Below are 26,679 nucleotides of genomic sequence, written 5' to 3' on the forward strand. Positions count from 1 at the left end.
TCTTGATACACTGTAACCTTCTGATTACAAATCTGTTTTAAAGTTTCAAGTGGGCTTATGCCGACATGCTCCTCTGCCAGTTCTGATGACATGCATCTTCTAATTGTGAAAGTGTGTTCCCACAGATTTTAGATACACCTGTTTAGTGGTCTCTTTTTGATTATTGATGGTTTTATGTGTAAAATATGCGAGAACCTATATCTCTTAAAAAATTATTTGCAAACTCCTACTTTTCCATTTATAGTTGGTATAGATGATGGTAGTATTTCTCTTTGGCTTTTACAGAACATATTTTTGACAACGAAACATTGTACCTGTCTTGAATTACCTGGTACATGTCAGGATCATTTAAAATTTTGCTAACATGAAAGTAAAACGCACTTATTCACAACTTTTATTTAAATACATGGCCCCACAGTACACACATTTTACACATTGAAAGCTATTACAAAGTTCATCAGGTAATACACATCACACAAACAGCTCTTATTTAAATCTGAACAGAAGTACAAATATATCTTATATGTATATGTTTATATAAAAATTCAGGTAGAATGTTTATGTTATTTACAGAAAATTATTTGTACACACATATAAATAAATTAATGTATATGACCTCTGAGTGATGATAATTTTAATGGAGTATGAAATCACAGGTAAAGATCAGTCATTATAAGAATATAAAAAAGACAAAAAAGTCTTAATGACACAAACAGGTCTGCACTTAGATCACAAAACAAATCGTAAATGCAATGAATTAAAACCAACTTCCACTACCAAGTTTATTGGTGAGTCCACCAATACCCTTTCCAAATACATTTCCGACCCTACCAACAACATTTGTTGTTACATTAGTTATCTTTGAGACATAATTTCCGTCTTCACCAACTGTTTCTCGAACTGTGATCTTTGATTTAGTTTTTGTACCACCGTCATCACTGCCTGTTTCAACATATTTTGCAGATTCTTCCTCCTGACAACTGCTCATTGTGAGAGCACATGTGGCTTCCTCTGTCTGCATTCTTTGGGAAATCCTTTGATAAGTTTTTGAATTTAATTTATCTTCCATAACACCTTGCAGTTCAAAGTCCGAGTACAGTTTTTTAACTATGTGAGCCAAACACGTACACTGATAAAAATGCAAAGACCGGTCTAACCTCTCAGAAAGCCAGTTGCACAATAACTGTGTCTGGGCTGTGTACCACTGTTCGAAGAAATTTAAGATCCACAATTCATCACTAACTTTGCTTCTTATTTGGTCCATACAGTTATGGGTAAAGTTAACATATGCTTGACCCAAATCTTTTCCAGAACCTGACACATTTGCAAAGCTTAACACTGATCCAATCAAACTTCCTTCATCATATCTTGAAAGTTTTGACAGTGTTGTTTCCAAAACAGAGAGAAGCTTGTTTATCATGCCCTGCTTCATAGAAGCAGATGTTTTTTCAATAAGGTCATCAATTTTGGTGTGGTACTGATGGACATCTACACCATCAACTGCACACAGACTAAATGACTGATTTTTTGCATCAAGAATAACATTCACCATAGCACACATTTCGGATGGAATGATATAGTCTGTTGAAGTAAATGTGACACCTTTCTTCAACCACTGTTGAAATGCAGCTTCTGTTCTTTGAATACAGGACTCTATCATATCACAAGCCATCAGTTTCAGCCTTTGTTCTAAATGCTGTCTAAATTCATTATCTGGCCAATGCAGATCTCTTATGAAAGACTGTAATGCATCCAACTTCCAGAATAAATCTTCTGATGTAGCACATCCATTTCCTTTTGCTTCCCATCTCTCCTTTTCAAACCCTTTGTGGATTGACTGTGCAATGGATGATTCCATTAAGTCAACATACCTTACTACAAGAGGAGCAAATGTGTCCCGGAGATGCTGATGGAACCTTCCATTCTTTAAGTTGTCATCTGTTCTTAGGTAATCATTCATTACCTGGAAAAGGGGGAATGAATCCCAGGTGTCTGGGGGCTGCTCCGCCAATACCTGATCCATGTCAACTGCAAACAGTGACCAAAATATTTCAGCATGTTCCACAAGTAGGTCACTGAACCACGCAAAAGCTTCTGCATAGTGTTCTTCATTCTGTCGGAGGAGATCGACACAAAGCTCAGCAAGATGTATGAGATCATCCAACTTCCTACTAGGTGACACGATTATCTCACCATTTAGTTCATCATCTGTTTTAACTTCTTCTGACAGTCTCATATAGTTAACAAGGGCAGCCTTTTCCAAGCACTTTTTTATCATTCCACGAACTTCCTCTGGAGGCACTGGAGTAACAACGTCTTTCATTAAGACACGTTCAAGAAGAGAGAGTGTTGCTTTTAAAGCTCCTTCTGGTCTTCCAAAAGGAAAACAGTACCTAAAGCTAGTTATCTGATTTTCAAGCAAAATTCTGAGGCGTGCTTTAACTTCTTGAAATTTCTCATTTTCTTCATGAGTTACAGTTCCGACACCATCCGGTCTGTTTCCATGAACGTGGCTTGCACAAAATGCAAAACTGTAATGAATAAGAGTCGGGTCTATCATTATTCCTTTTTCAGCTCGATCCAGTAAATCACTCAGGTAGCACAAATGGCGATAACAACCGCGCACACCGTACCTTGCACAGTATTCATCCAACACAAAGACTTGTCCTGGACTAAACCAACCCAGAGAACAATATGGATCACCAAGTCTATAATCAAGTGTCAACGTTTGTAATAACTTAAACAGTGAAGAATGATCAAATTTACAAGGATCAGCCGAGATGAACTCTTCCATTCCATGTTTCCTTGCTCTGTCAGCATCTCCTTGAATTTTAGATATGGTAGAATTTTTAGCAGCATGAGTTATAGGGGGTGTTGGTTTATGGGACTGACCAGTTGCTCTGTAAATGGCCATTACCCATAAATGGCATTCATTTTCATCATCACTTGCATACACTATACTGTCTCCCTCTTTTACTGCTTTAAAAAAGAATCTACCACCTTCTAAATCTGCTGTAGGTTCAATGTAGTCAACTGTATAGCCATCAAGCTGCATCATCTCTGAGGGTTCTGACTTCTTTTCTTTATAGCTACACATGGCAAATGTATACTGAGAAACTTGAACCAGAACAAAATACCTTTTCTTCCACTTCTTCCACACAAATTTTCCAATGGCATACAGATAACCACAGTGCTTCATGTTGAGAGGTTTGTCCATCCTGCAAGCAATTTTAATGCGCAGATCACGGTCTTGTACATTTTTTGGAACTGTCATTCTATGCCATTCTGGAGCTTTTGAGGACAGGGGTGTAGGATGCAAAATGACCTTACCCAGTTCTTTATCTTCCAGGGCCAGCATTCCTGGATTTTCTGTGAAAAGCTTTACTTTCACAGCCGGTAAGGGATGTGAGGTAGAAAAGTCACCCTGAGTGTCCCACATTGGCTTGGAAGCCTCTGCCTGATCAGTTTGGAGCTTCTCACCACCTTCAACTTCCATTGTGCAATAAACAATACGATTTGGAGCCAGTGATTTTAAGCCTTTCACTTCCATAACAACCACCTCTAATTGAAATGTGAGGACAACATCCATTTTTGTGAGATGTGTTTCAGTGTCTGCTGTAGCTCCTTCAAGTTTTGACAGCGAACCATGAGATCTGTGGTTGTACCGCTTCAGCTTTTGTAATCCATATTTTGAATCTACCGAGCCTTTCGACACTGGCAATGACTCTAAGTTTGCCATCAAAAGATTTATAGAAGATTTCAGCTCTTCAACATACAAAGATTCCATTTCCTTCAATACAAACTTTGGCATTAGTTTCCTGTTTCTTTCCATTTCTGAGACTTTCTGCATTCTGCCATCCAGCTCCCTTCTTATCGCAGCAGCCTGTTCATCAGCAGAGTCAAGCTGTAGGGCATTGAACAGTAACTGATGTTCAAATTTCTTTACACCAAGAATCTGTTGGAACATATCATACAGCTGTTCCTTTGAAAGGATCAGTTCACTATTCAATGGCTGCTGCTGCATCTTTAGTGGTCGTTTGGTATCTTCTTCACCAACTTTTAGTATGCAATCAAATTTAGCCATCCAGGATGTGAGAACAGTTTCTTTACTGAGTCCATCTATCTCTGGAAGGGATCTGACCCTTTTTTCAATGTTATTTCTGAAAACTTCACGAAAATCATATTGAGAGCAAGCTCCTGATTGGACCATCTTCAAAACTCGTTCTGATTTCAAGAAAACATCAAAATAACTTTGCACAGCATTTTGAAAGGCCTCATCAGCCATAATTTGTGTGTCACCTTTCAGGAAACTTATGAATCGTCCCTGTATTGTTTCCAATTGCTGTCTTGTAATTTTTGTTTGCCTCCTAGTCATATCCGTTGGTTGTTTTGCATTGAATGGATAAGCAATGCATCTTGATATGAACACATACAACTGAATTCTTCTTTTCCTTTCTTCTTCTTCCCTCTCTTGTCTTTCTTGGGGATCCGCAGCTTCCACTTTCTCACTTGCTGCTGAAGGGCTTGGGCTAGCTGGTCTCGGTAGTGGTTCAATTCTTGAGCTGCTTGATGCAAGTCTCAGTGTCTCTGATGAAACAGCACTCGCTGAAGATAAGGACCTGGCTCTCGCAGCTGGCACCTCCAGCGCCAGCGATCCGGCACTGACAGGTGTGATTCCCATACGACGCAACCCATGGTGGAGTTGCTGTTCCTGCTGTATTTCCTCTTCCTGGTGCTCTCCCTCACTCTCTTCTTCTGATGAGCTTGGTTCAATCATGTCTCTCACTTAACAGTACGTGTGGGGCTGACAGGCATGTTCCTTAACCAACACAGGTCAGCAACATTGCCTGCCTGCCAGTTATCTACCTGAAATGAGAAAAATAATATCACTAGATGCAGTAGTATAGTCACATGGAAGCGACACAACTGAACATGAGGATGATATTAGAAAGCTTTCAGATTATAATTAATAATACTCAAAACTATTACTAAAATACTGTACAAATTAAGATGAAAAGTGAAAGTGTTATGAAATTATCACACATCACTCACAAGAGGTGGAAAAACTGTAGATGAAACAGAGAAACAAATGTAATAAGTTAAAATTTTTATGTCAGCCTCTGAATCTGGTGGTCAAGTCCAGATCTTCATGCACAAGCCCGATTCTATTCCTGTTATTGCCAATCACTTTTCATTGTTTGGGATACCATATTCGGGTACATTCAACCTTATGAGGAAAACTACGGAGTTATTTGAAGGAGAAATAATATCTCCAGTTTGGACAATCTGCCCGAGAGCAGTGTGGTAACTCTTTGCCTCTTCACATGGTGTCCATTGATGTCCTGGGGCAAAGCCTTACACAGCAGTTTAACAGCATCATATGGTGTCATGAGTCTGATTGTGGAGTACGGTTTTACTGTACTGATTAGGTTTATTTTCCTCAATTTAATTATGACCAGTTGCACCATCACTATGTCCGGCCCAATTCTATTGAGTAACCTTCTCTTTGAAATAATTATCATTCTCCTTTATAACAATATTATGAGAAGAAAAGCTGCTACTCACCATATAGCGAAGATGCTGAGTTGCAGATAGGCACAACAAAAGGACTCTCACAATTATAGCTTTCAGCTATTAAGGGCTTCGTCAACAATACACACACACACACACACACACACACACACACACACACACACAAACGCAACTCTCACACATGACTGCAGTCTCAGGCAATGTGGTTTCAGTTGCCTGAGACTGCAGTCATGTGTGTGAGTTGCGTGTGCGCGTGCCTGTGTGTGTGTGTGTGTGTGTGTGTGTGTGTGTGTGTGTGTGCGTGCTAGCGTGCGCATATGTCCGTCTATTGTTGACAGTCGAAAGCTATAATTGTGACAGTCCTTTTGTTGCACCCACCTGGGACACACCATCTCTACTATATGGTCTCAGCTTTCCTTCTCGCAACATTGTTACACTCCATCCTGGATTTTCCATTGTTTGATAATTCTTTATAACTATTCACCTTCTTTCTGCTTAGTAGCTGGGAAGAAATTTTTTCTTGCGATAAATGCCATTATTTCCTAAAAATTAACACAGAAAACATACAAATTCACTTCCAGTTCTGGGGGATGACATAATCAATCTTATTTCTTAGCAGAGCTCCAAAATCAGATGTTCCAATGCCATAAATGTTAGTTCTGTTTAAAATATTCTTATCAGCACCTTCCTGTAAAATGCAAAGACAGCATGGATTTCAAATATAACTCTTATCTCATGGTCAACCATATGACAGGATCTGTTAATTCCTGTTGTCATTGTTGTGGTCTTCAGTCCAAAGATTGGTTTGATGCAGCTCTACTTGGTAGTCTATGGAAGCTTCCTCATCTCTGCATTACTACCACAACCTACATCCATCTGAACCTGCTTACTGTATTCAAGCCTTGATCTACCTCTACAGTTCTGCCCCCCCCCCCCCCCCCACCTACTCTCTCTCCATTACCAAACTGACAATTCCTTGGTGCATCAGGATGTATCCTATCAACACATCCCTTCTTTTAGTCAAATTATTCCAAAAGTTTCTTTTTCCCAATTCAGTTAATTACTTTCTCTTTTTTTATTAATATTCAATATTCTTCTGTAGCAATATATTTCAATAGCTTCTATTCACTTCTTATCTACACTGCTTATGTCTGACAATTCACTTCCATACAAAGCCACACTCACACAAATACTTAAATTGATTTTCTTAATAGTGTGCACCAAAGCAATGAGTTTATTGACAGAAGGTGGCATTTTCACTTTTGCTGTATTAATTTTATTTATTCCCAACTAGTTTCAGTCCTCTACATCATTCTCAAGTGATTCTGTGGTTATACTGAAATGTCAACGTCTATAAATTTTTGTTTTTCATTCGTTTCAGTTCGCAAATGCTGTCTTGCTTGTTTGACAGCTTGACAGGACAAGACAGCAGTTATGAACCACATGAATAGAAAAACAGATTTAAAGACAGTGACATTTCAGTATAGCCAAAAAAATCACTTGAGAATGACATTGAAGGCTGAAATTAGTTATGAACAAATAAAACTAATACAACAAAAGTGGAAAATGCCATCTTTGGGTGTTAAAAAATTCTTATTCTTCAGAAATGCTTTTCTTGCTATTAACAGTCTGCATTTTATATCCTCTCTACTTTGGCCATCATCAGTTATTTTGCTGTCCACATAACAAAATTTGTCCACTATGTTTAGTGTCTCATTCCCTAGTCTAATTCCCTTTGGACTGCCTGATTTAATTCAACTACATTCTATTACCCTTGTTGATGTGCACCTTATAATCAGTTTTCAAGACTGTCCATTCCATTCAATTGCCCTTTCAAGTCCTTTGCCATCTCTGACAGAGTTACAATGACACTGACAAACCACAAAGTCTTAATTTCTTCTTCCTGGACTCTCTTTCCAAATTTCTCCTTGGTTTCCTAGATAGCTTGTCCCATGTACGGACTGAATAACAATGAGAACAAACTACAACTCTGTCTCATTTCCTTCTCAACCACTGCTTACCCTGCATTCCTCAGACCTTCGTAACTGCAGTATGATTTTGGTACAAATTGCAAATAACTTTTCACACTCTGAATTTTGTCCCTCGAACCTTCAAATTTCAAAGAGTATAGGCCAGTTAAAACTGTAAAAAGATTTTTCTAAATCTACAAATGCTATAAACATGAGCTGACCTTTCTTCAACCTATCTTCTAGGCTAAGTTGTAGGGTCAGATTGCCTTGGATGTTCCTAATTTCTTGGAACTGAAACCGTTGTTCACTGAGGTTGGCTTCTACCAGTTTTTCCATTCTTCTGCTCACTTCTGTCGGCATTTGCCTTCTTTGAATTGAAATCATTACACTCTTCATGAAGCCTGACAGTATTTTGCACACCAGGTGGAATAGTTTTGCCAAGGCTGGCTTTCCCAAGGATTCTGAGGGATTATTGTCTACTCCAGGGGCCTGTTTCCTCTTAGGTCTTTCAGTGCTCTGTCCAGTTCTTGCAGTATCATATCTCTCATCTCACTGTCACCTAGACTCAGTAACGAGACTTTGACATACTGGTAGAATACTAGGGAAATGTAATCAATCTACAAAAGAAACTGCATATGAAACCTCGTGCGACCCATCCTAGAATACTGATCTAGTGTGGGACTCATATTAAATAGAAATAACAGGCTGCATATAATGTTAGTGAGTTATTTGGTGTCATGCTGAACATTAGATGTATGTATCTGGTAACCAAGGAAGAGGTACAGAAACAAATTGGTGAGAAAAGAGTTTTAGGAGACAACCTCCCAAAACAAGAGATGAAAAACAATAATATGAACCTCATAGGAGTTGCTGAGGTAAGATGGAATGGATGTGGAGAGTTACAGTCAGATAAATATGTATTGCACCACTCAGGAGGAGAAGTAAAAGGAATGAATGAAGTAAGAATGATTAGGCCTATGACAAAGGAATTGGCTAAATGTGTGGAGTATGTGGACTATGCAAATGACCCAGTTATTGGTGTAAGGCTGAAAGGAGCACAAAAAAATATACTGATTGTCCAGATGTATATGCCAACTTCAGAACATGATGACCAGATTGTAGAGGAAATGTAAAATGTAACAGAGAGAGTAATGGACGAAAATAAAAAATGCTGCAAAATAGTAATGGGAGACTGGAACGCCATTGTGGAAAAAGGGAAACATAGTTGGCAATCATGGTCTTGGAAAGAGAAATGATAGAGGTGAATGGCTAATTGACTGCTGCAGGGAAAGGCAGCTGATAGTGGCAAATATATGGTTCAAGAACCACAAGAGGAGGCTATACACTTGGAAATCACCAGGGGATAAATAAAGAAACCAAATCGATTTTATACTGGTAGAAAGAAGATACAGGAATGGAATCAAGAAGGTGCACACATTACCAGGTGCAGATATAATAGCGACCACAACTGGGTCAATCCATATGAAGTGGTCCGTTGATGGTTGCTTGACCATTTTTAAATATTTTAATTTTTTTTATATGTGATTGCCCTCTATTTGAGAAGTTCAAAACAGTTTTTTTTTAAACAATTAATCATGCACCTATACTGTACTGGATGGCGGATATTTTTATTTGCAGGCACGTGACGATTTTTCAATCTGGAGACATCAGCGAAAATTTGAATATCTCTGCTCTGGGTTAAGTTACAACATTGCAATTGACATGATTGTTTTTAGAAATGATTATGAGATTCTATTTTTTTCCTATAGTTAGATATCATACACTACTAGTCTCATATAGAGCAAGAACACTTACAAATGTTTCCTTAATTTTTTAGGAATTTTTGAATTTTGAAAATGGAACTAAATATAAATATGATTTTTGCACAGTTTGTACACCTATATGATAGCAATGTACTGTAAAAATTTCAACACTGATATCTCCCTGTGAACAAAGATATGAATTTTTGAAACTAAGGAAATAATTCACATTACTCTACAACTGATCTTATGGCTGTTGCCTATTTAAATGGTTCATTGTTTCATTGTAATAAAATTTAATTGTGACATATATTTAGTTAACACTATCACTCAATATTAATAATAATACAATATAAACAATAGGAGCTTTCACATTTGTTCTATGGTAATAAAAATGCTTATTTACATTTGGGTTTACTGTCAATAAAGAAGTACATTATTGCTGGGTGTGGCATTGTAGAAGTACACTATTGCTAGGTGTGGCATTGTTGTAGTCAGTCTGTTCAGAAACCTCTGTTAGAGTGGATGTACATAGTTCATCGAGAGTGTAGAATGTGTTATGTGCTTTGTCCTGTGTGTAATCTGTAATTAATTTTGAGAGATTAACTGGAATGCAATAACATGGATGAACAGTGCTCTGATGGACAGATAGCAAGTGAAGTGTGTCACAAAACAGTTTATGGTTCAGTTTCAAGAAACTTGAAAAATGTCAATGACTTTGATGAAGTTAGACAAACTTTGTTTAAATTTCGAGTAAGTTCTTCTGTAACATCAGTGTGTGAGTATCATGAGAAGTAATATATTTTGAAGTACAACCACATTTTTCGAAGAAAGTGCTGCAATCCACTTGAAAGTTCATAAAAAGCCTATTACTAAAGGTTTGAGGGAAATACAACTTGAACATTTGTCCTCATTAAAGCAGTAAAGGTAATATGAAAAGTGTACTTATCTTACAAAAGAAGGCACTTAGAATTATGGGAAAGAAATGTGCCAGGGAGACCTGCAGAAATTTGTTTAAAGAATTTAAAATACTAACTGTTCATAACCTGTATGTACTGAAGATAATCATTATGGCAGTAAACAGTAACAAAACACTTAATAAAGAAATACACGATCACAACACTAGAGGTAGAGAGAGACCCCACATCATCTCTCATAGAACAATACTCTATGAGAAAAGCCATCACTAAGCAGGCATAAAACTACTGAATTGCTGCCATCCTAATATCTCCAAATTGCCCATTACAAAACTAAAAACGAAATTAAAATTATGGCTCCTAAACAATCCTGTATATTCAATAGCTGAGTTTCTAGATTTAGTAAACTCATATGATGGAAGACCATCTATCTAAAAATATATGTAATCTCAGATCTTAGACTGTGTCTCAAACTGTAAATATTTGAATGTCAGATATGAATACTATGTCACAAACTGTAGATTCCTTAATTAAAGTATGGCAATAACAATTTCTTATGTATAGTCCATATATGTAACTCTGTTCTCTCAACTAAATTTAGAAAAAGTTGTGTAGATAAAAGTGCCAGCCAATAATATGTAACCCTCGTAAGTAAGGCTCTGACTTATCCAGAAGACTGGAACAAAAAAAAAACCTTTTTTGTAATCAGTTGATATTGGATCAAAATAAATAAATAAATTATGTGAGAGTGAAACAGCTTCCCAAGTGAAACGTAATGTGATTCCTGGAAATCCCCTGTGCCCAAATTGTTACTCAAAAATATCTGTTGTGAATCCAGAACCAGAATCATGTAACATTGTTAATGACATATTCCTAATGAGGACTCTGTTAGCATATTGGATTTTGCCTGTTCTAAGTTAGACATACCTCCTGCTTCGAAAATAATAAAATTAAATAGCAGAAAAAGAAAAGCAGCTATTGAAAATAAAGTACAACAAATTTCAGACAAAATTAGAAAAGACTTGGGATCATGTTTTAATAATACAGATAGCAACATTATTTCTAAAGAAGAAGAAAACCTACCACCACCATCATCTGACACTGAATATTTGAGTTTAATAGAAAAATTAAATGTTCAGTGACGTCTAAAGAGGAAAAAGTTAAAATTTTAAGTTCGCTCCCTGACTCATGGTCAAGAGAAAAAATAGTTCATGAATTCAACATTTCTCATCGTTTGGTTAAACTAACCCGAAAATTAGTGAAAGAGCAAGGTACGATTCCAGTTTTAGGAAAGAAGAAAGGAGTAAGTATAAGTGAAGAAACAATTAAAAAGATCCAGCAGTTTTTTTTTTGAAGATGGTGAAAACAGTAGAATGTGCCCAGGCTGCAAAGACAGCAAAAGAGTTGTTATAAATGGAGTTAAAGTAACAAAGCAGAAATGACTAGTGCTGTCAAATTTAAATGAACTTTATGTAGCTTTCAAAAATTCTCATCCTGAATGCAAAATTGGAAGGTCAAAATTTTGTGACCTCCGCCCTAAGTGGTGTATTTTGGCTGGATCCTCAGGGACACACTCTGTATGTTTTTGTTTATATCATCAAAATGTCAAACTGATGGCTGCGGGTGCAAAACTCAGTGATCTTTATTACAAAGAGTTACTAGATTTAATGGTCTGTGACACTAACAGTTATGACTGCATGATGAGTTTTTGTAATAAATGCCCTGGTAAGGAAACCGTTATTGAATTGTTTCATGAATATGATGAGGAAATGCCAGACAGTATTACCTTCAAACAGTGGGTCACATCTGACAGGGCAGAAATGATAATAGTGGTTAAATCTCAGGAAGAGTACTTGGAATCTTTAATTGATAACTAACAAAAACTCAGAACTCACTACTATGTTTCTAAAATCCAAAGTAAGTTTTTGAAGGACAAAAAAGACTAACTTCATGAAACTGAATGCATAGTGCTAGCTGATTTTGCAGAAAATTTTACATTTGTGATTCAGGATGCAATACAAGGGCACCACTGGATCAATGACCAGGCAACACTACATCCATTTATTCTCTACTTTAAAAATGAGAAAGATGAAGTTTGCAGTTCTTCAATTTGTGTTCTAAGCGACTACTTGGAGCACAATGCTTTGGCTGTACATGAGTATCAAAAGCACGTAATAAATTACATAAAAGAAAATTTTCCCATGGCTGACAAGCTGATATACTTTTCAGATGGAAGTGGTAGTCAGTATAAGCACAAAAAGAATATTTCAAATCTATGCAACCACATAGTAGAGGAGGAGATTTAGTGTTTAACGTCCTGTCAACAACGAGGTCATTAGAGACGGGGCGCAAGCTCGGGTGAGGGAAGGATGGGGATGGAAATCGGCCATGCCCTTTCAAAGGAACCATCCCGGCATTTGCCTGAAGCGATTTAGGGAAATCACGGAAAACCTAAATCTGAATGGCCGGAGACGGGATTGAACCGTCGTCCTCCCGAATGCGAGTCCAGTGTGCTAACCACTGCACCACCTCGCTCGGTCAACCACATAGTAGACTTTGGGTTGGAGGCTGAATGGCACTTTTTTGCATCTTGCCATGGTAGAAGTGCATGTGATGGAGTAGGAGGTAGGCTACAACAAAACGTGAAGTAAAGCCAACCTACAAAGACCAACCGCAGACCAAATTCTCACAGTACAGGACATGAATGCCTTTTGCAAGGATAATATTAAAGGTATTACCTTTTTTCTGACCAAGAAAGAAGTGGTTCTGCATTTGAAAACAACACTTCAAACTAGATTTGAAAACTGTATAGCAATAAAAAGAACAAGGAATTTCCACACATTCCTTGGCATTGCAGAAAACTTAGTTCGATGCTATGTAATACCAGAAACCGAAATTTATGAGGATCATTGTGTCAGTAAAATTACATCTCTACCTTTAACGTTAAATGACATAGTGGCATGGGTGTATGATGGACAGTGGTGGCTTGCAGAGGTTGAAAGAATAAGTTTGGAAAACAATTATGTTTTTGTGCATTTTTATCACCTAGCTGGCCCAAGAACATCATTCAAGAAATCTACTAGTGACAAAGTTTGGATACCAATGAAAAATGTTTCAAGGAAACTTTCAGTGCTTGAACTTACCACAGCAACTGGGAGGTCTTATCACAGAAGCTGTCTGAAGAAATAAGTGTTCTTAACATTCACCACCAGGTTTAGGAACAGTCGCTTCTAGAAGGATGTTAATTGAAAATATTTATTTAAAGTATGTTAAAATAATATAAATGTGAATTTCAGTTATGTTTCCACTTTTTGTATGTAATTCAGTACCTTACTTCAGTAATAATTGATTATATCTCACCAATATCACACATGAATAGGCAACAGCCATAAGATCAGTCGTATAGTAATGTGAATTATCTCCTCATTTTCAAAAATTCATATCATTGTTCACAGTCAGATATCAATGTTGAAATTTTTACAGTATGTCACTATCATACAGGTGTACAAACTGTACAAAAATCATATTTTTATATTCAGTCCCACCTGAGATACCTAATCCAAACTTCAGAAAACTGAAAATTTTCTAATTTCAAAAATTCATACAAAATTAAGGAAACATTTGTAAGTGTTCTTGCTCTATATGAGGCTAGTAGTGTACGATATCTAACTATAGGAAAAAAAAAAAAAAATACTCTCTCATACATCACTCCTTGTTTGTTATTTTTGGGCCTAAAAAGTGAATTTTTGATAATCTGGATACCAAACTTTGGAGGTCATTTTGACTGGTTATTTTTTAATTTAGGGTATTTTGTGTAATATACAATGTTGTAGAGGACACTTTTTTAAAAACAATCATGTCAATTGCAATGTTGTAACTTAACCCAGTGCTTAACTGAAACATCGTTGCGTGCTTACAAACGAAAATGGCCTCCATTCAGTAAAGGTGAAAGGTAAATTATAGGGTAATCACATATAAAAAAATTAAAACATTTTAAAATGGTCAAGCAACCAACTTAATTTTTATTGGACCACTTCATCTGGATGGACCCAACTCACTCATGGTAGAAATAGAAATAAGAATGCAAAAACTGGAGAAGAAAACCATGGTGAAGAAGTAGGATCTAGAGAAGATAAGATCCAACAAAGATAAATTGCAGAAATGTTGTCACTTGAGTTTCTAAACACATAATGAGACAGAGAACCACCAGATAATGTCAACGAGTACTGGAATATGCTGAAAGAAGGTATCATTAAAGCAGGACAGGAAAATAGAGGATATGTGAAAGGGAAAAGGGCAAAAAAACATGGGTCACACAAGAAATGGTTTCCAAGATGGAGGAGAGATGAAAATTTAAAAACAAGAACACTGAAGATGCAGGAAAGATGTAGTGAAGGTTAAATAATGAACTGTGAATAGAAACAGAGCAGGTTAAGAAAAAATGGCTAAATGAGGAATGTAATGCAACTGACAAACTGGACAGGAAGGGAAGATAAGACTTACTGTACAACAGAGTAAAAACTATGACATGGGATCAAAACAGAGCAGTAAGTGCTACTATGGAAATTTTGAGTAAAGACAAAGAGGTAGTGTACAAAGATCGTGAAGATGTCCTCCAGAGATCGAAAGGATATCTAAAAGAGCTATATGACACAGATCACAAACCAGAAACTCTGGAACTTGAATCACTCAACAGTGTAAGTGATGACGACAAAGGACCAACTATCATAATGGAAGAAGTAAAGTCTGCCACAGCTGCAATGAAAAATGGCAAAGCAGTAGGTACAGATACAATACTGGGAAAAATATTAAAAGGCTTGAACCAAGATGGAATAAGAGAAATATTGAGGTTATGTAAAAAATTTATGACAGTGGTGAATGGCCTGACGGCTTTCTGACAACAGTAATGATTCCATTGCCGAAAAAACAAGGAACCAAGAAATGCAGTGAGCACAGGACAATCAGCCTCATTTCACATACACCCAAAGTGATGTTAAGATTACTTGAACAAGTAATGGAGGAGAATCTTAGTGAGGAGCAGTTTGGCTTTAGATGGAATACGGGCACCAGAGACGCAATTTTATTGAAAAAGGAAGAGACCACGATATGTACTTCATCGACCTAGAAAAGGCTTTTGACAATGTGGCTTGGGACAAGCGGGTGACTATAATGAGGGGAAAAGAGAGTGGACTGGAAAACCAGAATGCCTGTAAACTCATTATATCTGGATCAAAAAGCCTCAGTTAAAGTGAGAGAAACTGGATTGTATCAGGAAAAGGAGTAAGACGAGGAATCTGTCTATCACCTACCCTTTTCAACCTCTACTTGGAAAATATCATTGACCAATGTTCAATACCTGACAAAGGAGTAGAAATTGGAGCAAGAAAAGTAGGGTGTAAGAGGTTTGCTGATGACATGGTCCTTCTAGCCACAAGGGAAAAAGAATTACAGTATTTAGTGGACACTGTTGAAGCTAACGGAAAAAATTATGGAATGAAACTTAACACAAAGAAACCAAAGTACTGGCACTAGAAAGGAAATAAAGAAATAAAAATTATGCTGAATGGAGAAATATTGGAACAGATGCAAAATTTTAAGTATATTGGAAGCAGGATAGACACCAACTGGAAGTGCAGCACAGAAATTAAAACAAGGATAGCAATGGCAAAAGAGGCATTTTATAAGAAAAGGAGACTTTTCTGCAGCAGTCTGGACAGAGAACTGAGGAAAAGACTCTTAAAATGTTTTGTATGGAGTGTGCTTCTGTATGGCACTGAAACATGGACTTTGAGGAAGAAAGGCAGAGAAAGGCTGGCTTTTGAGATGTGGACATGGTGGAGGATGGAAAGAATAAGTTGGATGGACAGAGTAAAAATGAAGAGGTACTGAGAAGTGTGGGAGAGAAAAGACAGTTAATAGATGTAATAAAAAGAAGAAAAAGAAATTGGATTGGGCATATATTAAGAAAGAATGACAGACTGATAAAACAGTTTTAGAAGGTTATGTAGGAGGGAAAAGGAAATGAGGAAGGAAGAGATTTCATATACTGGATGACATGATGGATAGTACAACATACAGCAGCCTTAAGAAGGAAGCAATGGACGACAGAAAATGGAGAGGCAAAGGACATGCTAATATAGCAGAAAACTGATGATGATGAAATTGATAGGACACATCCTGAGGCATCAAGGACTAGTGAACATAGTAATGAAAAGAAGTGTGGAGGAGTAAAAACTGTAGAGGGAGAACTCTCATGATGTTCTTACGAAAAACTTATTATCTCATTGTATACCCCTAGTGGTGTGTGAGTGTGTGCATGCACATGTATCATTTTTTGTAAGCCATCAAAGTGACCCACCCATCTGTTATCGGTAGCTCAATATGGTGCAACAAATTGTCAGAATCCATAAGAATAAATTCTGAGGACAACCAAAAAAAGAAAGAAGTTTCAAAAGTGCTGCAGTTTTTGACATTTTCCTTGACACTGAAGTACATTCAGAACTAAATTTATCGTCCCATATTGTGAAGCAACTTTTGACCGGAACTGACTGATGTTTCTGTTCAGACTGAAAAGCACAGATAAGGAAAGGGAAGAAAAAAATTTGTGGTGACAATGTAGATAAAAACAATAACACATCTAGTACCGAAAGTGTGAAAAGATAAAGTAAATCATATTGTATTAAGTGCAACGCACAATGAAACAGACTGTGGCTGTATTAGTAACACACAGTAGCAGAGGAGAGAATAATAATAAAAATTCCTGTTGACACGTGCACTGATAGCATTGTGTATTATACAGCATAATAACAGAAAAAAATGTGCTACTTTGTTGAATCAAGTCCAATGACAAAGATCAAGGATTAACAGACAGTAATGACAACTTTCAGTGTGAAGAAGAATCACATAATCAACTTTTAAAAGTTGCCCATTGTCATTCCTAATTCACTCCACTCTAGTTGCTCCTGTGGATAAATGTTATCTCCATTGTCTATGAATTCTGACTGACTACTATTCTGATATTTTCAGACTATGCTGCAGTGTGTGTGTGTGTGTGTGTTACTTACAAATACCAATGATTGTTGTAAACAGGCCTCTGTTCTTGAGACTTGTACGTAGCTGTTACTATTGGATAAATGTCTGTAATGTTGTGTAGACATTAAGCTAACATTAGCAGATAAAACAGCAATTACTTTAAAAAAAACTGAAGAAGCACCACATTTCTTTCAAAGCAGCAGCTTTTTTCTGCACCTTAACCAGAGTGAAAAAAAAGGAGAAATCTGAAGACAGAAGAAACCTTGCAGGGTTTAGTACACATAAGCTAATTGTGAAACAAGATGTGAACACAATTATCATGCATGTTTTTTTTTCTATTTCCTCAAAATATGAAAAAAAAAAACAGTAGCTTCAGACTACTGATTGTTAATTAGCATATAGAAATTGATGCCTAGCAAATATAGATAACTAAGGATATGATACGCAAGTCCAACAATTATGGGAACTGAGTTTAGCACTACAAATCATGATGAAATCTTCATGTTGTTTTGAATCTTTTTTCTACACACTAAAGATTCAATAGTTTTTCAAAGAATATAGGAAACCTGTCTGCTCTATAGGTTAAAACCATACATAACAGACTTCTAGATTACCTGCAAAAGAGGTTAAGTGTGACTAGAGCATGATTACTGGTGACAATGTACTTCTTAAAGTATTATAAAAGTATTTGAGTTCACTATTTTTTGTATGCATAGTAAATCTTGATGCTCCTGATCTAACTGCTTACATATGAAGCAAATATTTCTAGAGAGCAGAAAAATACACCTGATTAATCCAAAACATGATAGAAAAAAAGAAGGCAGAAGTGGAAGTTATAACTTGCTAGAAGAAAAATATTTCCGGTTTCCAGACACTTACAGCACCAACATTTGTACATGTGCCTAGAGACTGATCAGAGACGAGAGAATACTATGGTATGGTATTGCACCATTATTCTGTAATGCAGTCCTTAGGTCAACGAATACATTTCATTGTTCTTCGATTGAGGTTAGGATCTGTACTAGAAAAGCTTGATTGATTGATTGTATTTTTTAATTGTAGTGTCATCTAAACTGCACTACTGAGTAGCACTTTTTCTACTTTAATTGTAAAAACAGTTAGTGAACATTTTTTATGATTCCTGACTATTTCATTCCAGGTTATGACAGAATTGCACAGCATAAGTTCCCAAATGGGAGATATAATGACAACTACTTTTCTTTTTGGCACCTTTACTAAGTAAAATATTTGGTAGTTGACAGAATGAAGAAATGGCTGGCAGGATGAAAATAGTTGGCAAAATGCCAAAAAGACTGCAGAGTGAAAATAGTTGGCAAAATGCCAACAAGGTAAGCAAGGAGAGCATTTGAATGGCAAAGATCACTATCTTAATTAATACGAATAAGAAAGGTGATGTGAAAGACAAACAATTGAAGGCTAAATGCAATCATGGAATAAAGTACCTACGTCTGGGAACTAATCTATGGTGAATTTTATCATTCAAAATACAGTTAGTCTGGAAGCACAGCATCAGTAACTGTATCAAAGGATGAAATCCAAAAGAACGAAACAAGCTCCTATCATTTACGTGATATATTATAATAACGCAGTGAATAATTAATTTATGACTTTGTAGTTCCCATGTTAACAATAACAGAAATGCAAATTACTAGTAATATTCCGGAATGTATTTTATTTTTCTTCTGTGCTGCATGCTGCGATGACTGACTTAAATCAGACTACTTTAAGATGAACCACGTACCTACTTAATTTTCTCAAACATTCTGTTGCTGGACTGCGACATTACAGTGATAATCGCCCTTATAGAAAAATAATCTAACGCGTTATCTAATTGAATTCGTGTATAAAATGTTAATTTTTTGTAGTTTACTGCGGTAACACATATAACAAGTATTATATTTGGTGAGACAGGTAAACAATGAATGTCTGCTTGTTGCAAAACTTCAAATTTAAACTACGTTTCATCTGCGGTTTCAGAAGCGATTCCGTGCTCTAAATTACTTAAGTAAAGTTTACAATCATATGCCACTGGTTAAAATACAACAGAGGGTGATAACTTCTTTGTGTTTCATTTGAATTGTTATCGCCTTCAGTACACCTGCGACACGTTTTACATTTCCATAGACCTAATAACATATGTTATGTAACAATATAGTTGTACGATACGAAGTCTGTTAATGGTCTCCGTACCGTCAATATCTATCAAATCACACTTAACAATAAACGATGAAAAGCAATAAAATCTTTCTTTATGTCGAAAATGCCGAACTAGATAAACAGCTTACCGCTTTACTGCGCTACACTAAACCATTAAAAATTTATATTTCAGTGTTTATTCTTGTGATTTGGTTATTTGTGGATTGCGCTTTTACCATGGTAAAATCAGCTTATCGTAATTACACAGAGATAAATACATTTCGTGACATCAAACTGATTTTTCTTTAGCGATCAGTTTAACACACAAACTAAAGAAAAAAATGCAGGCTGCAATTTTTTTTAAAAATATGCTACATTCGGCATTTAATATCTTACTATAGATCACAGGAACATTGCACACGCACACTCGCACTTCCCGTAACTGAGACCCGCTGTCAGCAAAGGTTACTTCTTGATAAGGATCTAATGTATTGTTACCTTTGACTAAGTTCATACGTAAACTTGGCACATAGGACGTGTGGTAGCTTTTCATAAATCTGAAAAACGATTTCGCTTAAGAGGCTTCCGCAACAATAACAATTGAGAGAACGCTTGTTTTAACGTTTATGAAAAAATAAAATAAGTTACATCCCTGGTGGGGATCGAACCCACGACCTTTGGATTAGAAGTCCAACGCGCTATCCTCTGCGCCACAGGGACATGTGGGGCCTGGAGACGAATACAGATGTATATTAAGGTGTAGAACAATATATCTGTCTTCAATTTTGTTATAATTTAATTGGCCATGAATTCAAGATTAACCTGTAGCTGCTCAGTGTAATGTAACTTTTTAATTTCATACTAGTTCAACCACAGATTACATTCATTTCATTTCTACGTTTCTATTCTGTTGGCGGCACTTCTGTTGACATTAAAAAAAAAAAAAAAACAGTGCTTAAATTCAAACACTGCTTTCGGTCAAAAATTTAAAATATTCTAGTTTTCAATTCACTAAATGTGATACATTCTGTGGTATCAAATAATGGCTCAAAGCAGTTGCAATATTCGTTCTGGGACGAAGACTGGGCCCTCAGTAGAAGAATTTCAGCGAAAATTACATCGATGGTAAATTACGTATAGTCATTGCATTCATTTCTAATTTGTTGTTTATACGTCGTATTAGAAGCGTATTTCAGCTTTGACTGACTGTCAATTATATTAACACAATGAAAGTCTGATGTCAGTTCGCGAATTGTTGTATGTAAAATAGATAGTGAGTTGATTTTTTTTCGGGTATGGAATTAGTGGCTCAGCCATTTTTGGTATAGCCAAAAATCTCCGTTATACGCTGGACTGGTTGTCATTATTTTTCTATCATCTTCGGTACTGAATTTTAATTAATGTTACCAGTGTTTTAAATATACTTGAGGTAATACTCCACAGTCCTATTAGTTGAGTGGCATAAAACAACACATTAATCAAACCTTCGCACTGTTACACTGTACACTAGCTTTTCCATGTCCTGTATTAAGACGAAAATTCGTGGGAAAAAACACATGGCAGGTAGTTGTAAATAACACCATGAGAATTGGTTTTTAGTTCAGTGATTTTCTGTTGTTTGCTTATCAGTGCTCAGTGGAGATATACTGCTAGATGAAAAATTCAGTCAGTGCAAGAGACAACGCAGATTTGCGTCCCAGTCTATGCACACTTTCAACCTCAGAAAGTGGTGTATTTGAATAGCTGAGGTCAAAGATCCCACATCCAGGTTAATTGTGGAATCATCTAAGTCTGTTTAAATCTCCCATTCATATTAGAAGGCTGTGATTGATTCTGAGAACAACAATACAAATGTTGAATTATGAGTCTACATACAGGCCTAGCCAGCAGACCAACCAACAGTCAGAAATGCTGCATCCTATACTGTGCTAATTACCTCTGTTTCATTACGCAACAAGCCAATTCATAATGATCTTCCTTTTTGTACCGTACCGCTAAATGATTAAAACAAAACAAGATTTTAGTCTAAGCTCTTAGTGACAAACAGAAGACTATAGTGAGATTGCTATGACAAGAGATCCAACTGTGTTGCATGTGCCTATAGTACTAAATTTATGAACTACAAAGAACAAAAACAAATTAAAAACAAGCCCTGATGTCTTTTGGATGATGATAACACTAATTTTATTCTTCCACAGAAGCAAAAGCTTACTAGTGTGCAAGCACAGAGTGCAGGCTCTGACACCATCTCATTGCCATAGGCAGTCAAACAACATGAGGCCAGACCAATGAATATTAGTGAGAAAATGGGTACCTGAGGTTTTTGTGAGCAACTTCCCTTAGGATGGATTTCAACCTGGCATCTACCTCCACACTTGTATTAATTTTTTTTTTTATGTACTTCATGGAGCTATGCCATGGCTCCATGAGTGAATAAATCACAAGGTTGTTGAATGTGTACAACATGTACAATAGCTCTGTACTCCTTACTCTCACGTATTGTTTGTACACAAAATACCCCCATTTATAAAGACAAATAGGCGTTAACATTAAATTCATACCAACATTTTACAGTGCACTACATCATAATTCACACTCATTATACTTTGTTATAAAATTTTTGTAGGAAATATAATCATGTTTAAGGAATGTAAGCACCTCATCTTTTTATTATTTTAATTTTGTTCAGTAATACTGGTTTCGATATTGGTTGGAATAGCATATACACCTTTATGTTTGAGAAATGGAGTTTTTAACTCCCTGTGGATATTGAACTTATTCCTGGTGTAATGACTGTGATAGGCTATATGTTGTTCATTTCGTTCAGTCTACAATTCTTGGCAACAAAAGGCATAGGTATAAGAGAAAAATAAATGAAGATGTCTTGGTGAGAATGGTCAGTACTTTAAATAAATTTCCACATGAACTCTGCAGGTGAATGCCACAGGTGATTCCGATCACTTGTGTATGTAAAAGAATTTTTTAACATTTAGTTATTTGCTCCAGAATATTTTGCCTTAAGACATGATTAAGTGGAAATAGCTATGTATGCAGCTTTGGTGACACCCTTATCACTGATCAAGCAATAATGCATTCGATCTCTGGCACATGTCAAATGTGTTGCAGACCAATTTAACTTGTTATCCATGTGTAATTCCAGGAATTTGGAGGACTCTACATCCATTATTCCCCTATCACAACATTTAACTTTTATTTTTTCCTCAATTTTGTGTGTTGTGTAGGAATGTATGAGCTGTCATATGTGTGCAAACAATAAGAGAACAGAAAACGGACAATATCTGTTTTGAATTGGTAGTTGGTATTTGAAATGTAGGTTGTGGTGATAGACCGATCTGTAGTTTCACACTGGAGATAATGATGTATTTGGTGCAGCTGTGAAAAATTAAGACATCTCCCATGGCTAACGCAGTGGGCTGCATAATCAAGTAAGGTCAGAATGCACTACGATACGAAGTTGGTTACTTCAGGCTGTCATCAAACAGGGTGACTAGAAGTGTAAAAACATTGACAACAGTACAAAGTCAGAGCCATTGCAGCTACGATGGCCTGGTTGCATCACATCCATTGTGAGTTGTGTGACCAGAACTGGTGCAGTAGCAAAACAAGTATGCTCCAAGCCAGCATAAATAGCCCTCATTTTTAGTCAGGATATCACAGTCTGCCAGCCACCAGTCTTAAGGAGTACCTACATCGGTGCATGATTCTACCAGTTTATAAGTCTACAACTTGGAACTCTGATGCTACTAGCTGTGACACTGGTGCTGATGCCATGAGACTGGCTGGCCATTTAGAGTGCCTACTCCGGCTGCTGTCACGTTATATCCTGGTGGTCTCTGTTTCCTGTCTGGGTCGTCTATGTGGGAAACTTGTTGCTGCCTGGCTCTGCTCTGTATAAACTCTGCTTTTGGGAACTGCTACTTCTGGTAGGGGTCGCTAGTGTGCTCATGCCTGCATTGACTGCCTTTGTCTGGGGCTGCTAATCCAGTTGACCCATAGCTCCAGTCCTAGTGAATTAGTGGCTTGCCATACTGTTATGTCTACATGCTGCCGCATTTTGATTGCAGCTCCTTCCTTGACTTTTAATGTCCTGTGGGCTCTGGAATCCCAGGGCAACAAAACAACAGATTTACCAGGTGATTCAAAGAGAAAGAATAGATTTCAGATGTTTGGACAAACTGTGAAAGATAGAAATGTATTGCACATGTCACTGGGATAGAGGGTGGTTAAAAGTTTTGCCACAGCTTTGCTGTTGTTTGTTTGTAACAGTGTAGTGACTACATCACAAGAGAAATCATTTTGTGTGTTGGAATTTGTGGAAAGTTAATCCATTGTTCAAGCGCAATGTGCATTCTGCAGCTGATTGAGCAAGAAGCCACGTCTGTAGAAGCAGATTTGTGACTGGCTTACAGAATTCTTGGAAGTTTATTGGGAAGAAAACTCATCAGTCGAGCATATCTGACATGAAATTAGAATTATATTAATACCTTCAGCTGCTAACAGGCATTGATATAAATCAACTGGGACAGGTGAAAATGTATGCCCTGACCGGGGCTCGAACCCGGGATCTCCTGCTTACATGGCAGACGCTCTATCTATCTGAGCCACCGAAGGCACAGAGGATAGCGTGACTGCAGGGACTATCTTACGCATGCCTCCCGCGAGACCCACATTCTCACCTTGTTTGTCCACACACTACATTCATAGTGTCCGAGTCCCGGTCAGGGCAAACATTTTCACCTGTCTGCGTTGATATATATCAACACCTGTTAGCAGCTGAAGATATTAATATAATTCTAATTTCGTTCTAGTCGGCTGCAGGTTATCAATGGTGTCTGTTCTTCCGGACATGTCCGAAAGAACAGACACCATATCCATATAAGTATATAGTTCTGGCAACACCGGCCATGACCTTCTTCTTCTGTGCGGATGCACACATATTCCCCGAACTCTTATGGGACTTGGTAAGAATGTCTTCCACGAGTAATGAGTGTGTTGGATGGGGCACTACGAATGTAGTGTGTGGACAAACAAGATGAGAATGTGGGTTTTGTGGGAGGCGTGCGCGAGATAGTCCCTGCAGTCACGCTATCCTCTGTGCCCTCTTCGGCTCAGATGGATAGAGCATCTGCCATATAAGCAGGAGATCCCAGGTTCGAGTCCCGGTCGGGGCACACATTTTCGCCTGTCCCCATTGATATATATCAACGCCTGTTAGCAGCTGAAGATATTAATATAATTCTAATTTCGTTCTAGACGGCTGCAGGTCATCAATGGTGTCTGTTCTTTCAGACATGTCTGAAAGAACAGACACCATATCCATATAAGTATATATCTGACGTGTTCAGATGGAGCCCTTGGAAGTACACAACATGTGTAGGCCAGGAACTTCAACTTCCTCAAATAACAGTGTGGCGTCTCCTGAAATGACATCTGCGTATGAAGCCTTAAAAGTTGCAGGTACTGTAGCAAGTGCATCCCTGACAATAACAGAACGTACGAATTTTTCATTTTATTTCTACAGGACATAGCAAAGGACACTTTTTCCAAATGACTCATCTTTCAGGACAAATCAACATTTCATCTACAGGGTAAAGTAAACTACTGTAATGTCATATGTGGTGTCACGAAGTCCTGGCATCCTTGTTGAACATGAAAGAAACTCACAAAAACGGGCTGTGTTTTGTACCGTTTCTGTTCACAATTTTTGTGAACCATTCTTTTTGGTGGAGGAAACTGTGACAGGAATGTCATTTCTGGACATACTGCGATATTGGTTGTTTTCCTCAATGGCATGAAAATTCCAGTGCTTTCATTTTTACACATGATGGCATCCCACCTTGCTTTCACCTTGAGATGCAATGTTCATCTTGAGACACTATGTTATCTTAACAACACCATCCCACAATGTTGGATTTGAGAAGATGGGCAAGATCTTGTTGATTGCTATTGCCCTTCCATGATATAAAAGACAAAGTCTTTGTCCCACATATGGCAGCTACTCTTCAAGAGCTGAGAAATCCAACATTGAAATTTTTGATTCAATAAACATATATGCTTCATATGTGGAATGAAACTGACTACCATGTTTTGACATTTCTGGCACAGCACGTGGTGCTCATGTTGAGTGTATGGTGTGGCGTCTGTTCAAACATAAAACCTTGAACCATCCTCTATCCAGTGACACGCCTTTTTTTTTTTTTTTTTTTTATCTTTCATAGTTTGTAACAAACAAGTGAAATTTGTTCTTTCTTTCTGAATCACCCTATACTTTCACTAGTAAATGAATGGTTTTCCAATCCTGTTTAAATGTTTCATCATGCTTCTAACAGGCACATACTCCCCCAGTCCACTGCAATCCATTCCTTCGGGTGGTGGTACTCTGACATCCAGACCTCGGTCTACCAAGTTCTGCAAACACCAGGGTGGCCATTTAACCCAGTCACTAGTGTAGCACAAGTTCTAAATTAGGCTGCACAAGGTCTAAATTATACTGAAAGGTGACAGTTTGGTTGTGAGTCAGCAAAGCAGTATCAAGTGCTTCAGTTAATATGTGCTGTGTTGACATTAACTGTTGGACCATTTGAAGTGAACTATTCCAACATCTTTCAAATATTGCATTTGCCACTCTCTTTATGCTGCTGTTTCCTATTAAACTGTGTGTGCTTACATGTAGATATTTCGTGGTTGTAACGGATCCAGTGATTCATCAGTGATAACACACTTACTCAATGTTACATCTTCTCATCTGTTTTTTTGCATTTTCTTTGCTCTGGATTTTGAAATGATTCTTCCTTCTCATTGGCAATTGTGTATATTTATTTTTTCCTGTTTTCTACATTAGTCTTTTCCTGACAAACGAATTTTTAAATCTAATAAAATTCATGTTCTAAATATTATAAAAAGCTAGAGAATCAACCATATTTATTTCAAATATGGTAGTGTGGCTTCACCAATGCCGTGGTTATTCCCATTTCAGTTGCTAGTAACCAGGCACTTCTCTTGTGTTATGCACGACTACAGTCTCTGTCATCAAGCCATGAATGGCCTTGTCATTGAAAGTGTGTGCTTTACTTGAAGACTGTGTTGACATTTCCACTTGTTAAGTTTAATAACAGCTGTAGGGCTTCTTCTGTTTTAGTTGTGACTAGCCTTTAACATTGCTCCTTTCAGCTTCTCTTTACCAGTTCTACATCTACATTCATATCTATACCTGCATACATACTCCTCAAGCCACCATATCATGCATAGTGGAGGTTACCTTGTACCTCTACTAGTCATATCCGTTCCTGT

The 26,679-nt window shown here is 37.2% G+C and overlaps 2 protein-coding genes and 3 non-coding genes across 9 annotated transcripts in view; 1 reads left to right on the forward strand and 4 right to left on the reverse strand.

Moving 5' to 3' along the window:
• Window positions 1–371: 371 nt before the first annotated feature.
• On the reverse strand, window positions 372–19,965 carry LOC126094848 (calcium-dependent secretion activator-like). 4 transcript variants are annotated; one of them, XM_049909455.1, is made up of 2 exons: window positions 19,867–19,965; window positions 372–4,866 (listed from the first exon to the last, which is right to left on the reverse strand). In XM_049909455.1, exon 2 carries the CDS (start codon window positions 4,775–4,777, stop codon window positions 758–760), a length of 4,020 nt encoding a protein of 1,339 aa, XP_049765412.1. In that variant the 5' UTR covers window positions 4,778–4,866; window positions 19,867–19,965; the 3' UTR covers window positions 372–757. The 4 variants fall into 4 exon arrangements, with proteins under 4 accessions (XP_049765412.1, XP_049765410.1, XP_049765411.1 ...); XM_049909453.1 differs by lacking the exon at window positions 19,867–19,965 and adding an exon at window positions 19,765–19,844; XM_049909454.1 differs by lacking the exon at window positions 19,867–19,965 and adding an exon at window positions 18,974–19,222.
• Trnaa-cgc (transfer RNA alanine (anticodon CGC)) lies at window positions 12,642–12,714 on the reverse strand. Its single transcript has one exon. It is a non-coding gene; the product is annotated as a tRNA-Ala (tRNA).
• Window positions 19,966–20,015: 50 nt separating the features above from the next.
• Trnar-ucu (transfer RNA arginine (anticodon UCU)) lies at window positions 20,016–20,088 on the reverse strand. Its single transcript has one exon. It is a non-coding gene; the product is annotated as a tRNA-Arg (tRNA).
• Window positions 20,089–20,317: 229 nt separating this feature from the next.
• The window catches only part of LOC126095095 (uncharacterized), a 124,831-nt gene continuing 118,469 nt past the window's right edge, over window positions 20,318–26,679 (forward strand). The window contains exon 1 of one of the 2 annotated variants that reach the window (XM_049909789.1): window positions 20,318–20,493. In XM_049909789.1, coding sequence (XP_049765746.1) covers window positions 20,411–20,493 — 83 coding nt within the window. In that variant the 5' untranslated portion in view covers window positions 20,318–20,410. Of the gene's footprint in view, window positions 20,494–20,721; window positions 20,798–26,679 lie in introns of those variants that run through there. The other variant, XM_049909790.1, reaches the window with a different exon arrangement.
• Trnat-ugu (transfer RNA threonine (anticodon UGU)) lies at window positions 23,927–24,001 on the reverse strand. The gene has a single exon. It is a non-coding gene; the product is annotated as a tRNA-Thr (tRNA).

This window comes from Schistocerca cancellata, chromosome 8 (genome assembly GCF_023864275.1).
Source record: "Schistocerca cancellata isolate TAMUIC-IGC-003103 chromosome 8, iqSchCanc2.1, whole genome shotgun sequence".
NCBI lineage: Eukaryota > Metazoa > Arthropoda > Insecta > Orthoptera > Acrididae > Schistocerca > Schistocerca cancellata.

What these genes read in the sequence shown, in the direction of transcription:
- LOC126094848 (XM_049909455.1), bottom strand. Translation starts at nt 4,777, where the DNA reads ATGATTGAACCAAGCTCATCAGAAGAAGAGAGTGAGGGAGAGCACCAG.